This window comes from Aquila chrysaetos, chromosome 12, assembly GCF_900496995.4.
Source record: "Aquila chrysaetos chrysaetos chromosome 12, bAquChr1.4, whole genome shotgun sequence".
Taxonomy (NCBI): domain Eukaryota; kingdom Metazoa; phylum Chordata; class Aves; order Accipitriformes; family Accipitridae; genus Aquila; species Aquila chrysaetos.
This window is the reverse complement of record NC_044015.1, coordinates 2234523-2250951: the sequence shown is the minus strand read 5'-3', so window position 1 is coordinate 2250951 and position 16429 is coordinate 2234523. Positions and strand designations below refer to the sequence as shown.

Here is a 16429-nt window from a genome sequence, read left to right as displayed (position 1 = left end):
CTTTTGGGGTAAGGGTCTTTGCTTTCTGAGCTCCTCTCCCACCCCTTCCAGCAATGCCCCAGGAATGCCTGAACCGGGAAGGCCAAACAGCCTTTCTTTGATTCCCCCAGCTATGTGAAATCTGCCAGCACGGTTGGTGGTGCGTGACACCCCTCCCTGCCGATGGAGGCACCGGCACGTACCAGTTGCACGTCGGCAGTGTCTGTGACTCAGAGATAAGATGAAGTCACGTTATTTCTCGATCAGTTTAAAAACACGTCACTCGCCTCCGCGGCCCCATCCTCGGCCCGGCATCGGCCTCGCGCATGAGGTCAACGCTAAAACATCACTGCAAAACAGGGTCTCGGTCCAAACCTGGGGAAGATTAGGCCTGCAGGGTTGGGCCAGTTAGGAGCAGGGATAAATCAGGGGATCTCGGTGTAGCCTTTGCTCTTTCCTCCCCTCCCTGGAGGGCTGCCCAGCTGCCTGTCCCAAGGTGGGGACCAGCCTCCTGCAGCTGCCGTATAAGCAGGGCCGGCAGCGATGCAGCCCCCGGGGCGCATACGGAGCTTGGCGGTGGAGCTGGAGGACGGACAAGTGTGGGGCGCCTACGGCAGCGGGGAGCTGCTGCACGGCCGGGTGCAGCTGGAGCTACGCGGCACGCTGCGGCTACGGGCGCTGGAGGTGTGCGCTCGCGGACGCGCCGTCACGCACTGGCTGGAGAGCCGCAGCGTGGGGCTCAACACCGTCTACCATGACTACACAGCCTACCAGACCTTCCTGTACCGCCGCTGCCAGCTCATCCCCGGTAAGGCTGGAGGTATGGGGGTAATTCTCTGCTCCAGGGCCTTGGCTTGGGACCCCCTCGGGCTGCAGGCATCCCCTCCGGGTGAACCTCTGCCCCGATGGGTGCTTGCCAACCCAAGCAGGGTTGTCCCTCTTGGACACCCTCTTTCTCACCTTTGCCGATGGTTTCTCTGCTGCTGGTTTCTAGGAGGCTGCCTGCAAACTCGGAGCTGGTGAGCACGAAAAGAGTTGTGGCTTTTGTTCTGTTTGCACAGGGAAGTGCAAATAGAAGTGTCTGTTCGCAAGTGTGGAAAGAGCACTTAGTAGTTCAGCAAATATTTGTTTTCAGTTTCCTGATGCTGGGGCCGCATGCCCAGCTGTCAGGTTGCTTAGATCTACTGCAAGAGGACAAGCCACTTGAATTCTTTGTGTGGTTGGGATGAAATGATCCGGAGCAGAGGGACACGGGACATCTCAGCTGTCCATCTGCTCATTAACTCTGTCTTTTCTTATGAAAGTGCATGTCTTTTACCCTCCCCTCCAACGAGTGTTACAGTCATGGCTCTGTGGCTTTTTTTTTTCCCTTTTCCCTGCTTCTGATGGCCTTGTTATTGCCCGTGACAGTGCTATGGGCCGCCCAGCACTGGAGATGGCCGTAGGACTTCACTCATGCTGAGGGCATTTAATTGTGTCAGTGGCCAAGTGCAACCCAGAAAGTGGTGCCAGCCCTAGCTGGCAAATGTAGAGGTTGCAGGAAGAAACTGGAGTGATGGAAAGAGGACGTGAGCTGCCTTCCTGGAGATGTTCTTGTCTCTGGACTGCACTAGGGGGTCATTTTCTCAATTTCTGGATGACTGTACCTTGTCATCTGCTCCAAACACCTGCATTACTCTGGAGTTTCTGTCTTTTGGCAGTGGCTCTTCCGTTCTGCGGCTGAGGATGGCCCCTTTGCAGCTGCAACTGTGCTAAGTGCCCCGATTACAATTAAGGACATGGGAGAAGCCCTTGACCTGAACTCCAGCAGAGAAGGTCCTGAGCGTTTGGTCACTGCAGTGGTTGGACGGTGTCCGCATTAGCTATAAGGTTACAGGGTGAGTTTTATTCCCCATTATCCCCGCAGTGAATGTCTGTAGGGAAGCCACAAGCTGCTGCGAGCATGTTTGGATTTTGCTGCTGGGATTGTGTATGATAGAAGCCCCTGGAGCCATCTGGAGAAGGGCGCTTGGCCAGGGGCTGGAGGAATTGCACGAGCTGCTCGGCCTCGCCAGCACCCTGCACTCCTGTAGCTTGGAGCTGATGGTTTCTGGCCCTCGCCTACAGCACGGGGCGAGTTGAACTGGGCTCCTTGGGGAGCAGAGAGCCTCGCCAGAACTTGTGGGCTGGGATTTTATTGTCTCTGTCGATACGCGGATTCCTTTTCTGCTTTGTGAGAGGGACGCGGGCACGTGATCGCAGGAGCATTTTAAGGGAGTGAAGGCTGTGGGCTGCGGAGAAGCGCTGTTCCGCAGCCAAAATTGCTTCCTTCGGATCCCGCTGGGTCCTGCTCTGCCCCACCGTCCCCAACGGCAGCGTGAGGACCTTCCTGATGTCAGCTGGCGAGAAGCTGCTGAAAATGTGCCATCATCGGAAGGTCCCTGTGACTGCTCCCTTCTTGTTGCTTCTCGATGAGATCAACTGTGTCTGCGTGGTGTTTAAAAAATGCAGGTTTTGTCATGGTAACAAGGCAGTGCAGAGGAGGGAAGCTAGGCAGAGATAAGAGCCCTCCCTTCTGCTCTCCCCTGAGCTTGAGTTTATCTGCAGTTTCCTGGCAGGGTGGTAAGCGCTGGCACCAGGTTGCTGCGCTGTGGGACAAGAAAAAGGGTTAAAGAAGGACGTTCAGACAGTGGCAGGGCCATTAAATGTATATTGTGTAATCATCTTAGATAGGGAGCAGGAAGAGAGGACAAGCTAGGGGTTTAATGGGCAAAGGCAAGGCTATGAAGGCCCTGGACTCTTCTGCATGAGGTGATGTGAGAGAGCCCTAGGAAACATAAATGCTTTTTGTGCAGTGATCCCTTCTGTCCGGGGGTCCTGCAGCACTTCCCAGAGGTGTAGGTCCTGCCCCGCTGAGAGGCAAAGCAAGCCGTTTTATTTTCCTGGAGACATCCAGGAGAGTTACGGCACTTGGGCTAAGAGCACATCAGGGCGCTTGTTCCGTTGTGGGGCGGCCCTTGATCAGCACCTTAATCCTCCTACATACGCAACACTCGCAAATCCGGCAAGGACGGAGCTTATTCCTCAAGCCGGGAGCGTGCGCTTGTGCAAGGCTCTGCGTTGTCCTGTCTTGTCCCCGCATTGGGTCAGGGTAGAGCTGCTGACTCGCCTTTTTACCTCCTGCATCCCCCTCTCTCTGGCTTCCCGGGGACCCTTGTGTGGCTCCAGGGTCAGTGGGGAGAAGCCACCGGGTCCCAGCAGCGGGTCAGGGATGGAGAAGCCCCTTCGGAGCCGGGCAGGGGTGTCAGCTCCTGTTGGGACCGGCTTAAGCCTGGCCAGACTCTAGGTGGGGCTGAAGAGTTGGAGATCTTCCCTCCACCGAGCCTGGCCTGGGTTTTAGTTGGGTTTGGGCACCCAGGAGCATTCCTGAATGGAAAGCCCTTGGCTGTGGTCCCACAGCCCCTGCACCTGGAGATCCCAGGAGAGAGGAGAGACCCTCTCCCGACGCTGGGGTCCCAAAGAGGTGAGAGAGGGGCTTCGCACCCCACGTGGAGGCAACGAGGGGTAGCCGTGGACATCTCGTGCGGCTGACGCTGGGAGGGAGGTTTGCAGAGATTCTCATCCCGTGGGCGAAGGCTGAGTCACGGGCTGAGGGCTGCGTGCCGACGGGCGGGAGGAGGAAGGTGCCATGCGCGGGATGGAGCTGCCTTGGCCCGGCCGAGGCTCCCACCCCTCTCGAGAGCCCCCACCACCCCTAATGTCACCGTGCATCGCAACGGGGACACCAGGCACCTTCCCAGAGCTGGCGTCACCCGTTAACTCATGCTGTGACGTGCCTTTCTTCCTTCTTTCCCTCTCCCATTGCTGTTGGGCTCCGTTTACAGCGTTTGCTATGATTCATGTTTGCTCGTGGCAGCAAATGGTCGTGCACATAAAATAAAACACGGTCCCCTTCCCTTGGGGAGGGAGAGAGACAATTCCAGTTAGGCTTTGGAGACAGCTAAAGCTTTGCAAGGCTTCAGCCCAGCTCATTTTCAGTGGCTGAGATCAACCCAATTCAGCACAGCAGGTCCTGCCCAGCATGGCTGGGAGCAACTCAAAAATCCTCAAAACTTTGGTGGCCAAATGCTGAGTAACATTTTTAATGCCTGTTTTGTCTTATCCCCAGCCCATGCCCGGGGTGGAGAGCTCTGGTGCTCTGCAAATGTGACAACCATGACTAAAGTGGAAGTTTCTAAAGCTGATTAACCCTTTGGGGGGGGGCATAGACCCCTTTCTCCTCCTTTTTACAACATCTCGAGGCGCTGCTAATGGTGATGTCCGCCCTGAGAATCACCAGTTCCCAGTTTTCATGCTTTTACCCCGGCTGAGTACTGGCAGCAGCAGATGCTGCCGACAGAGCAAGTCCCCACGCCGTGCCTGCCTATGCAGGTGTAATTTGTCGCTGGGTTTTGGAGCGGCATCACACAAACCCCAGTATGAGCCGGTAGAAAACCAGCGCTCGCCTAGTTAAAAAGCGCAGGGAAGATGTATTGCTCACTCTGTAATTGCACAAGCTGAATGGGAGCCAGTTCTTGATTTCTTAGAAATAAGCGAAGCGATGTCCCAGACCAGTTTTCCCTTCGTCGCCAGTTGGCCTGGCCACACCGCGCGAGGAGCCCAGATCCAGTTGCAGCCTGTTCCGACCCCTGGGAACGGCTCTTGGGAAAGGAAGGACGTGGATCCGCGTGCGGCCCTCGCCTGCGGGAACTGAAACCAAAGGGGCTGCTGCTCCGAGAGAGAAATCCCCCTGGCACAGCCGCTGGCTGTGACCCTGGGAACGGGGATTCTCTGGCCGGTGCCGAGGCTGTAGATGGGATGGGACTGCAGGATGGGAGCTGGAGGGGGTTTTGGGGGGGCACCGAGCAACACCGCAGCAGGCAGGGGGTTATCCACGGCAGGGCTGGAAGTGCTCAGCCCCGTGAACTGTCCCACTCCCAGACCACCTTCCCGTGGGCTGACGCCCCTTGGGATGTCTCGGTGGTGGCATCAGGGTCGCGGGGCAGCTGGAGGAGCTGGGGACCCATGCTGGGATGGGACCCATGCTAGCATGGGATGCATGCTGGGATGGGACACACGCTGGGATGGGACCAACGCTGGGATGGAACCCACACTGGGATGGGACCCATGCTAGTATGGGATCCAAGGTGGGACGGAACCCACGCTGGCGTGGGACCCATGCTGGCATGGGATCCATGCTGGGACTGGACCCATGCTGGGACAGGACCCACGCTGGGACGGGACCCATGGTGGGACGGGACCCATGCTGGGACAGGACCCATGGTGGGACAGGACCCAGGCTGGGATGGGATCCGTGGTGGGACTGGATCCCTACTGTGACAGAACCCACGCTGGGACTGGACCCATGCTGGGACAGGACCCACGCTGGGACTGGACCCATGCTGGGACGGAACCCATGCTGGGACGGGACCCACGCTGGGACTGGACCCATGCTGGGACGGAACCCATGCTGGGACAGGACCCACGCTGGGACGGGACCTACGGTGGCATGGGACCCACGCTGGCATGGGATCCATGGTGGGACTGGATCCATACTGTGACAGGACCCATGCTGGGACTGGACCCACGCTGGGATGGGACCCATGCTGGGATGGAACCCATGCTGGGACGGGACCCACACTGGGACGGGACCCACGCTGGCATGGGACCCATGGTGGGACTGGACCCATGCTGGGATGGAACCCATGCTGGGACGGGACCCACACTGGGACGGGACCCACGCTGGCATGGGATCCATGGTGGGACTGGACCCATGCTGGGACAGGACCCACGCTGGGACTGGACCCACGGTGGGACGGGACCCCCGCTGGGACGGGACCCCCGCCGAGCCCGGACCCCCGCGGGGCCAGCCCCCACGCCCCCCAGCCGCCCCGGGAGGCCCACGCCCGCAGCCCCCGGAGCCGGGAAGAGGCGGAGCGGGCCCGCACATGCTCTCTGCCTTGTTTTGCAGGGCCCCGCCGGGGCCGCCCCGGCCCGGCCCGTCCCGCCCCACCGGGGCCGCCCCCGGGGCGCGCCGCGGACTTAAAGCGCGGCGGTGGGCGGCGGCGGCAGGGCAGCGGCGAAAGGCTTGTCGCCATGATCTTCGAACGCCTTAAACGGTTCTTCATCGTCCTGGAGGCTACGGAAGGGGACGACCCGGTGGCTTTTAGCCCCGGGCAGGCGGTCTCGGGCCGCGTGGTGCTGGAGCTGGCGGCGGCGGCGCGGCTCGGAGCCCTGAGGCTGCGGGCGATGGGCGCCGCCCGCGTTCACTGGACCGAGTCTCGCAGCGCCCGTTCCAGCACCGCTTACACGCAGAGCTACAGCGACCAGGTGGAGTTTCTCAGCCACCGCGACACCTTGCTGGCACCCCCAGGTACGGCAGACACCCGCCCGCCCGCCCGCCCGCGGGGTGCTCCCCTGTGCCGCTCGGCTCCGAGAGCGGGGGTGCACCGGAGACCCCCGGGGGCTGAAATAACGGGGGGTGTGGGGCAGCCTGGGGTGCTGCTGGGTGCTCCAGACGCCCCAGCCAGCTGAAATCTGGGTGCCTTGGGACAGCCTGGCTGTTGGGTGCTCCAGACACCCCAACCAGCTGAAATCTGGGTGCCTTGGGATACCCTGGCTGCTGGGTGCACGACACCCCAGCCAGGTAAAATCTGGGTGCCTTGGGACAGCCCGGCCGCTGGGTGCATGGCACCCCAGCCAGCTAAAATCTGGGTGCACGACACCCCAGCCAGCTAAAATCTGGCTGCCTTGGGACAGCCCGGCTGCTGGGTGCACGACACCCCAGCCAGCTGAAATCTGGGTGCCTTGGGACAGCCCGGCTGCTGGGTGCACAACACCCCAGCCAGCTGAAATCTGGGTGCACGACACCCTAGCCAGCTAAAATCTGGGTGCCTTGGGACAGCCTGGCTGTTGGGTGCTCCAGACACCCCAGCCAGCTGAAATCTGGGTGCCTTGGGACAGCCCGGCTGCTGAGTGCACGACGCCCTAACCAGCTGAAATCTGGGTGCACGACACCCCAGCCAGCTAAAATCTGGGTGCCTTGGGACAGCCTGACTGCTGGGTGCTCCAGACACCCCAACCAGCTAAAATCTGGGTGCCTTGGGACACCCCGGCTGCTGGGTGCACGACACCCCAGCCAGCTGAAATCTGGGTGCCTTGGGATACCCTGGCTGCTGGGTGCATGACACCCCAGCCAGCTAAAATCTGGGTGCCTTGGGACACCCCGGCTGCTGGGTGCATGACGCCCCAACCAGCTGAAATCTGGGTGCCTTGGGACACCCCAGTTGCTGGGTGCACGACACCCCAACCAGCTGAAATCTGGGTGCGTGGGGAGCCTTAGGGTCTGGGCACTCTGGGGACGGGGTGCGTGGGTCCTCCGCAGACGCCTCAAATGCTGAGTGTACGCCGGGGTCCTGGGGTGTGCAGCCAGACCCTGCTGCTCTGCAGGGCACCCCAGTTAGGGACTGGCCTCACACAAGACTCCCCCTTTTGCTGTGGGTGCTCTCTGGCAGGGAAGCAACGTTGGAAAACTCCTGCGGAGGTTCAGGAGCTTGCTTTGAGCCGGGGGTGGGGGGGGGGGGGGGTTGGACTGGCTGGTCCCCAGAGGTCCCTTCCAACCCTAGCTGCTCTGTGCAATGCAGGCAGAATGGGGGTGCAAACCTTGGGGGGCACAGGGGGCTTGGCTGGCAGCCCCCCCAGAGCTGCTCCTGGCTTGGCCAGGCACTTCTGGGCTCTCGCTCCGAAGCCACAGTGCAGGGTGGCTGCAGGATGAAGTGAGCCCACCTGGGGAAGCTGCCCAGCTCTCCGAGGACGTGCCCCTGCGTTGTGCGTGCCTGGAGACACGTGGAAAGCAGACAGTGCCCGGCACCCACGGGACATGCCCGGCTCTCGTGTCACAGCTGTGGTAGTGCTGCTGCAGTTAAACCCCGGCAGAAATATTCCTGTGCCGTTGTGCTGCTCTTTTGCTGTGTACTGTACGTCTCTGCCACTGATTTGCCCAGGGAGGAAGTTCTGCAGGAGAGAGATAATAGTCTTAAATCTGTTTTGCCCACAGACAATGGTGAGGTCACCGTCCTGCAGGCAGGAAGGCACGAGTTCCCCTTCACCTTCCAGCTCCCCGAGTAAGTTGACATTTTTTTGTTGTTGTTGCCTTAATGCAAAGGGGGTTAGGAGCCGCTTGGTGCGTGACACAGGTCCTGGGAGTGGGGACAGGGCACTTCAAAAATGAGATTCTTTCAGCAAAGCCATTCTAAATTGCTCGTTGCTTACGGACAGGACCCTGGCTACCTCCTTCGAGGGAAAGCACGGCAGCGTGCGCTACTGGGTGAAAGCCAAACTGCACAGACCCTGGTCGACAGTGAAGAAAGTGAAGAAGGAGTTCACTGTGATTGAACCCATCGACATCAACACGCCTGCACTGCTGGTGAGCTCCCCTTGCTCCACCTCGGGGCTGTGGCATCCAAAACTTCCCGGGAAGCCCACGGGGAAGGTGTCTGGCTCCCCTCTGGCATTACAATGTTGGCCTGATTTCCAGAGGGAATATTAGCCCCCCTGTAACTTGTGCCCTCCAGCATTACCTGAACTGGGTAGAGGCCATCTGTAGTCTCTTAGTTCTTGGAAACTTTAATGCATTGCAACAGCATCTTGCATCAGATACCTAAGAAGTTGCTGATGCTCCCCGGCAGGTTCTCAGCGCCAGGGAGGCGCTTGCTTTGAGTTTCATCCTTTCTTACCCAATAGCCTAAATATTTCCCTTTCTCCAGGCTCCCCAGGCAGGTGCTAAGGAGAAACTTGCTCGTGCCTGGTACTGCAATCGTGGCCAGGTTTCTGTGACTGCCAAGATTGACCGAAAAGGCTACACCCCCGGTGAGACGATGTGCTGGTGCCCTCGAACCTCTGCGGGCCCTGGGGTAGACCCTGGCGGGAGGGGTTTTGGGGTCACCGTGAGCTGGGCTCTTGACTTTTGGCACGAAATCAGTCAGAGAGCTTCAGTGTGTGCGCCTGATGTGGGCAGCCTCCTCGGGACAGGCTTCTGCTAGATTAAACCTTGTGCCTGCAGTGCCAGATAGCATGACCAACTCTTGGTGATCCTATGCAGGAATTCCTTGAGGCAGGAGCCGGCTCCATCTCCCTTCCTCCAACGTGTGCGTCTGTTTTGGTAGGTGAGGTCATCCCTATCTTTGCCGAGATCGACAACTGCACAAGCCGAGCGGTGGTGCCCAAGGCGGCCATCATCCAGACTCAGACCTTCATCGCTCGAGGCACCAAGAAGCAGAAGAAGTCAGTGGTGACCAGCATCGTCGGTGACTCCATTGCAGCAGGAAAGCGGGAAGTGTGGCACGGGCGGGCGCTGAAGATCCCACCGGTGGGTCCGTCCATCCTCCAGTGCCGCATCATCCAGGTGGAATACTCCCTGAAGGTGAGGGACCTCGCGGGGAGCATTGCAGGCGGCTCAGCTCAGCGTTGAGCCTTCCCCTTCTCACCAGAGCCGTGCTCATTGTGCCCGCTTTGGGCCGGTGCAGAGATTTGGGGGCTGGTGATTTGTATGAGGTCTTGGGTTCTCCCCATTACCCCGTTGCGTGCTCTCCCCGTTGCCCCTCGTGCACAGCACAAGGGCTCGTGCAGGAGCGTTTGCATCTCCCTTTGCAGCCTGCTGCAAGAATTCCCTCTTGGCCAGCTCGAGCCAGTGCTCTGGGGAGATATCTGTCCCTCCGGACTGGGAAAACACCAACAGCTAAGCTTCCCTGCTGTCTCCTGTCTCTGCAGGTTTGTGTGGATATTCCTGGGACATCCAAGCTGCTCCTTGAACTGCCGCTTGTCATCGGAACGATCCCGCTGCATCCGTTCGGGAGCCGCACATCCAGCGTCAGTAGCCAGTACAGCGTCAACCTGGACTGGCTGAGCACCATCCCGGAGCAGCCAGAGGGTGAGCGTCTCCCTCTCCCCGGGATCTGTGTGGGTGCTGCAAACCCCCCTGGTCAACCCGCTCTGGAGAGCGAGGGTCAGAGCAAGTTCTCAACCGTGCCTCTTGCTCCAGGACCAGCTTTTGCTTTTTTACTTAATTTTTTGGTTGGGGTCCTGCATCTCCTGGGTTCCTTCCCCAGGGAACTGGGAGGGTTTGGGAAAATAGTGGATTTGAAGCCCTTTTACCTGCATGCCTCCCATTAATGGAGAGTGTTTCCTATTCCCTGATGGTTCTCTCCTCTCTTCAGCTCCCCCTGAATACTCGGCAGTAGTGTCCAGCCCGGAGGCCGAGCAGAGCCTGGCTCCGCCGTGCCGCAGCGAACTTGGCGGCATCCTGGAAGGTCCCTTCTTCGCCTACATCCAGGAGTTCCGTTTCCGACCACCTCCGCTGTATTCGGAGGTAACAAATCCCCCTGGGCTGGGAGGGCTGGTGGAGGGGGCTGGGATGTACCCACTGCCGAGGGTTTTGACTCTAAACTTGGTTTTGCAGATTGATCCAAACCCCCCTTCAGACAGCATCCGTCCGCGCTGCATGACCTGTTGAGAGAAGCGCATCGGATGCCGTTGACAGCGTGGTGATCCCTTGGGATGAAAGCTTGCACCCTTGCAGCACTTCGGTCTGGAAATGGGTATGCGGTGGCCATGAGACCGGAGCTCCTGCAGCGCTGAGACCCCAGCCCCGCTCACTGCCCTCAACTCCTCTTGTCGTGACTGTCCCACGGACCGACATCAAGCGTGGTGTTGTGGACTCGCCCGTGGTAGGAGAACACGTGAGACCCCGCGGCGTGGAGCGGCTCCGTGTATAGTTGGGCAGGATGCGGAGGGTTAATAACTGCCCCAGGATTTGGGGGTTCAAAGCGGGGATATTTGCTCTCCCCTTGCCTGCAGTGGCCGTACTCTGGCAAATCCTGTCATGGAAAACAGGAGCTTGGAGGTGTTTCTCAGGATTACTAGCAAATATTTTCATGTTGCTCAGATTCGAGTCCCGTGGTGATGCAGGTGCAGCCCTTCTCCTGCAGTAGCTCACCAGGATTGCGGTTCCCTAACAAAGTAAAAGGCCTTTTCTGGCCAGATGAAGCAGAGACTTTGTCCGCTGCTGATAATCTTTGCCACAAGCCTGGTGATGCCTGCAGGGGGAATGGTTTGAGCTAGTCTACCAAAACCGTAAAGGCTTCCATGGGCTGTTACCAGGGCAGAGGACTTGGGGGATGAATTTACGATCTGTGGCAGCGTTTTGGTGCCGTTTACCAAGAACAGGAGAGCTGGTTCCTGTGTGTCGGCACCAAACCCGCGCAACGTGCTGATGCCTCCCCCGTGACGGGGCTGAAACCAACCCCCAAACTGCGGTTGTACCACCACGGCGGTGTTGGAGCTGTGTGGCTCTGGCATCTCCCTGGTGGCCAAGGGGATGAGAAGGAAGCCCGGTCCGAGACTGGTGGCAGCCACAAAAGCTGATGGGAGATGTGGAGTTGAAATGAGTCCTTCAGGGCCAAAAGTCCTGCTCAGGACAGGCTTGATCCTGTGCCCGTAGAGGGGTCGGTGGCCCCGGCGCGGTGAGGACACAGCAGCAACCTGTGCCCACCAGTGTGGGAACCGGTGAGCCGGGTGTTGGAGCAAGGACCGCTCGAGCATAGGTGCCAGGAGCCGACCCCGCTCACTCCGGCATGACCTGAGCAGAGTTTGGGTGCTGAGGACCTTTGCATTCCCTCACTGAGACAATCCTGCCCGCGAGGCTGCTCGCTTCCCCACGCACAACCAAAGCCAAGCGTGCCTTAGCCTCTGTGCTGGGGCCGCGCTCTGCTCGCTGGGGATTGCTCAGATGATTTTTTTTTTTTTTTTTTTTTTTTGTATCTGTGAACACTTTTGTAATGACCACTCTTGTCTCTATTCTTTTTGTACGACTTTTTGTTGGGGAATTTTTTGTTTGAAATAAATTCTTTAAACCCAGATGTTGCTTGGATATTTTTCTGTTGCTCTCTTTCTCCTTCCCATTGCCTGGAGCCGTGCAGCTCATGTGGCTGGCGGGAGCGGGAGTGATCCCTCCCCTCGCTTCAATCGCCCTGCGGGCACCCAGCTCCACCCTGCGCCCAGATCTCGCTCTACACTGGGATTAACTGGATTGATCCCCTGTGCTCGGAGCCCCGCTGCCCTGCCTGGATGTCAGGCTCCCCCGGTGAGTGCCGAGAGCAGTGCTCCATGCCGTGCCTCCGGCTCCTCCACCTCCGTACAGGTTTGGCCCTTTTCCCGTCACCGATTTAGCAGGGCTGCAAGCGATCCCGTTGTATTTTTCCACGCTCGCTTCCTATTTGTGTCTGGGCTGTCGGAGGACAGACATGCCTGGCAGGGACCCGGCAGGTCCAACTGGGAACCGGGACGCTCCCGCGGTGGCTCGGTCATTCCCAAGAAGGGTTGGGATCAGCCTCACGCTGTGCCGGCTGGGAACGGCTGCTGCCGTGCAGGAAGAGCAGGGAGGCTCCTTCACCTGCTTCCTTGGGTTGGGATTTGGGTTTTTAACAGCATTTCTGTGCTCCACATCTCTGCTGAGCACAGCAAATCTTGGCACGGGCAAAGCAAGGCTTGAGTCAGGGCTTAAGTTATGTCTTCCACAGACTGTGCTGTTTAAAAATATTGCCACTGGAATGTGATTTTTTTTTTTCCCTCCCCCCCCCCCCCTTTTTTTTTTTTTTGTTGTTGTTTGCTGAGCTGCTCAGCGCCGCGGCTGTGTCGGAGCACGTGCTTCTGTGGTGGGCCAGGCGCTTGGCCGCAGCCCAGCGAGATAACTCGTCCCCGCATTCGCCTGCAAGAACCTGGTGCTCGTGCAACCTTTATTCAAATCTGATTTTTTTTCTTTGGCATCCCCAGCCACACTGAGTAATTTTCCTCGGAAGAGGATTAACCGGCCTTGCAGGGAATTTGTTTGCATCCTTGTTCGGGAGGATGCGTGCCCGGATCCACCGCTCGCGGTAGCGGCGGCCGGTGCTGCGTGGCCTCACGGTTTAGCCACGCTGGGGCTTTTCGGTGGCATCAGAGAGGGCACGAACCACAGATCTGCTGCAAAACCCCCCCCCCGTTAAAGATGCCTCTGAAGGAAACCCTGTGATCAGCCCCCCCCGGGGGGCCAGCGTGCAGCCAACCTCCGCCACGCCGCGGCACGGCACAAGGGAGCCATTCTATGCCGGCAAACGCCGAGCGGCACAGACGGCCGGGGGCCGCTGGTCAGACCCTGATCATCTGCCCCAGCTGCACAAGGGGCTGCTTATTCCCGAGGCCAGAGCGGGGGGGAGGCGAGCCGCCGAGCACCCCGTCCGTCCCACTGTAATTTTCTGGGAAAGAACGTCACGCCGGGAGGGTGACAGCCACGGGACAGGCTATGCCAGCCTGGGGATTCCAATGCCGGTGGGCACCGCTCCCGGTCCCCACGTGGGAGGGATCTTTCCAGCACAAATTCTTGCAAATGCCTCCAGGTTTTTCCCCTCGTATAGCCGGACAGCAGTGCAGCGAGGCAGGGGGCACAGCCGGTCTGGGTCTCTTGCCAGCAAAGGGCTGCGCTCCTGAATCCCAGAGGGGCTAAAAATACCTCGTCTGGATATTCGGAGCTGGGGGTGAGACGCGGACCCCCCCCCGACCCGGGGCAGTGCTTTCGCAACCGCTGGTAGTGCCGCCGGTGCTCCCACCAACCTTCCGCTGTTTATCTTCCCCGGCTCCAAAGTCCTTACCGAACAGCCCGAGCTGTTCTCCTGTTTATTGGCACCGGGGGGGCGGATTTGGGGCACGTGGGGTCTCCCTGGGGGTCTGCTGAGCCCGGACAGCCCCGTGCCACGTGCGGTGATGCCGGCCGTGGCACGGAGACCCGAAGCCGGGCAGGAGGTGTGTTACGCAATTACAGTGCCGGGAGTATTTATAGCTCTTGGCCCGGCGTGTTGGAAAATGCTTCCCAGACCACCCAGCAAAATCTGCTTCTTCTGAGGGGCATGGAAACAACCCCCCCCCCCCCACTCCCACCCCACTCGGCCCCTCTCTCTTTTCCTTTTTGCCCTTCAGCCCCAAAAACGTGTGGGACCGCTCTACCCCAGGCGCTGGGGTGCTGGGGACCTCCCTCCCCTGCCAGGGTGCCGGGACCCCCCCCCCCCCCCCCCCATTGCAGCTCAGAGCAGGGGCAGCAGCGCATTGCAGGGGCTGCTCCTTCTCCCCCAGCTCTCCCCCGTCTCCGGAGGATGCTCAGTCCCGGCACGGCGGAACCGTGGCCTTCGCTCGAGGCCGTTGTCCTCTGGGGGGGGGGGTCAGCCAGAGCGGCCATGCCGCGGGGAGGGTGACACGCGAAGCTCGTGGCCGTCCCGGCGCTGGCAGGGACAGAATGTGCCGGCGCCGGCGCAGCCTTGCGAGGGCCAGGGATTAGCTGCACGGCTGCTGCCTCCTGGTCCGGGCACCCGTCCAGCTCCCAAAACAAGAGCCGCCTTCCCCCATCCCAGCTGGGCTGAGCCCCGCAGGGTGCAGCTCGCCCCTAGAACACCCGCCACGGGAGCACCAGGGGCTGGTCTTTTTGCAGGAGGGGCGGTCGGCGATGATAAATCTGGATTTTTTTTTTTTGCCCAAATGGGGATGCCCCGCTCAGTCCCCGTGCTGGGGACAGGGTCGATGCACCATCCAGATTCAGCATCTTTGCAGCCGACGGGACGGTCACACCCCGGGGAGCAGCGAGTCGGTGTCGATGGGTGCTCAGGAGCACGGGGACCTCCTTGTCCGCAGATTACGGGACTCATGCTGCGCCAGCAGGTCCTGGAGCCCCTCAGGGACACACATTCGGTCCCCCGCTTTGGTTTTGCTCCGACCTCCAGCACTGCAAAAGTACCGGGGCTGCGAACAGCACAGCTTAACCCTGGCAGCATCGCCAGGGTCCCCCTTCACGTGGCAGTGCCAGAGCTCTGCCGGGGCGCCGGGAAGCAGCCGTGCACCCCGACATGCCGGGGCGGCATCGCGGCCGTCCTCCGCCTGCTGACTCAGCCGCCTGTTTGCCGGAGCTGCTCCCACCCACGGAAACCGCAGGCAAAGTCCCCGCATCACCGTGCTGGGGCTTTCCATGCCGGCTCAACAGGAATCACAGCTTTTTCCCGGAGCAGTGACGGAGCCGGTGCAGGCAGCGAGCCCCTCCGGGTGCAGGGGAAGACTGCAGAGAAACCGGGGTCGGTTTATGCCAAAAACCAGGGTCTGGAGCAGCTGGATGGACGTGTTGCGTGTGCCGTGTGTCCTGTCCCTGGCAGCATCGTGCCGGTGCGAACGGGCATCACGGTGCTCACCGAGACACCCCACAAGCCCCGATGGCGGCGGCGGGTGCTACCGGTGCCGGGTTTGCCACAGGGCCAGCTGATGCCGCAGGCTGCCGGGAGCAAACCCCCGCCTTTATTCACTATATCAAACCCCCGCCTTTATTCACTATATCAAACCCCCGCCTTTATTCACTATATCAAACCCAACCTCTTGTTTTGGTGGGGCCGACCTCCCCCATTTGGGGTCCCTCGCTGTGAGGCTGCCCGGCCTCTCGCGCGGTCACCGCTCCCTCCCTTGGGCAATGGAAAATTTTTATGACTTTTTGACTTTTATCCAGTTGTTTGGGAGCAAGGAAGGAGCCGGGCGCCGCGCACAAACATGTCTATGTATAAACAGCAGGGACCGCGCAGGAGGATGGAGCTGCCGGCGCCGGGTGCCAGCAGGGACCCTCCCCACCGAGCTGGGTGTCCCCTCTCCTACTGGGACCCAGAGCCATCCCCATGCGGACGCAAATATTTTGGCTTTGTTCAAAAAAACAACAACACTAAAAAAATACCCTCACCCCCCCTCGAGTCATCGGGCGGCGGCGCGTGATGTGTTGGCACACAAACAGGGCCCGTGGGGATGGCGCTGGCCCGGCTGGGGACACGGCACGGCTCCCACGCCGGCACGGGCTGGGATTTACGGGTGACACGGCCGTGCCCCGTGCCAGGGACGTGGCGCGATGGGACTTTGCTCCCAGCATCGCTCCCCACCGCGACCGCGTTTGCCGTCGCTCCCGGCCGCTGCGGAAACCGCTGTCCTGTGCGGAGCGCCTGTCCCCTGCCCCATCTCGGGGGAACGCGGCGCGGTGGCATCCCATGCCCCCGACCACCGCATCTCCCCGCAGCTAAAACCTTGCTCGCGCGGGGCATCTGGCGCCGGGGAGGACGTGAGCGTGCCGGTGGGGACACAGCCGTCCCCTGCCGAAAGGCAAGGACCGGGGGGGCCGTCACCCCTGCTGCTCCCCGTCCCCCACCATCTCAGCCCCGCTCCCAGGGCAGCTCCTGAATGGGGGCAACCCTGGCAAACCCTACGGCTCCGGTCCCCCCCATCTGCTCCCCAATCTCAAAGTCTCCAGAAACCGGGTTGTGCTCCTTTTTTCTTCCCCTTTTCCCCCCACCCCTGCAAGAAGCAGCAGTTTTGAGCTGGTTTCAGAAAA

At 60.2% G+C, this 16429-nt stretch overlaps 1 protein-coding gene across 2 annotated transcripts; it reads left to right on the top strand.

Moving 5' to 3' along the window:
• The first annotated feature begins 258 nt into the window (after positions 1–258).
• Positions 259–11910, top strand: ARRDC2 (arrestin domain containing 2). Of its 2 annotated transcripts, none has more exons than XM_030033155.2 (8): positions 259–787; positions 8054–8120; positions 8275–8422; positions 8763–8865; positions 9162–9418; positions 9766–9925; positions 10212–10363; positions 10454–11910. In XM_030033155.2, exons 1-8 carry the CDS (start codon positions 523–525, stop codon positions 10505–10507), a joined length of 1206 nt encoding a protein of 401 aa, XP_029889015.1. In that variant the 5' UTR covers positions 259–522; the 3' UTR covers positions 10508–11910. The 2 variants fall into 2 exon arrangements, with proteins under 2 accessions (XP_029889015.1, XP_029889014.1); XM_030033154.2 differs by lacking the exon at positions 259–787 and adding an exon at positions 6057–6370.
• Positions 11911–16429: the final 4519 nt, after the last annotated feature.

Coding starts and splice junctions, on each gene's coding strand:
- ARRDC2 (XM_030033154.2), top strand. CDS start 6,094: ATGATCTTCGAACGCCTTAAACGGTTCTTCATCGTCCTGGAGGCTACG. Junction 9,419..9,765: donor AGGTGGAATACTCCCTGAAG/GTGAGGGACCTC, acceptor CTGTCTCTGCAG/GTTTGTGTGGATATTCCTGG. Junction 10,364..10,453: donor CACCTCCGCTGTATTCGGAG/GTAACAAATCCC, acceptor TTGGTTTTGCAG/ATTGATCCAAACCCCCCTTC.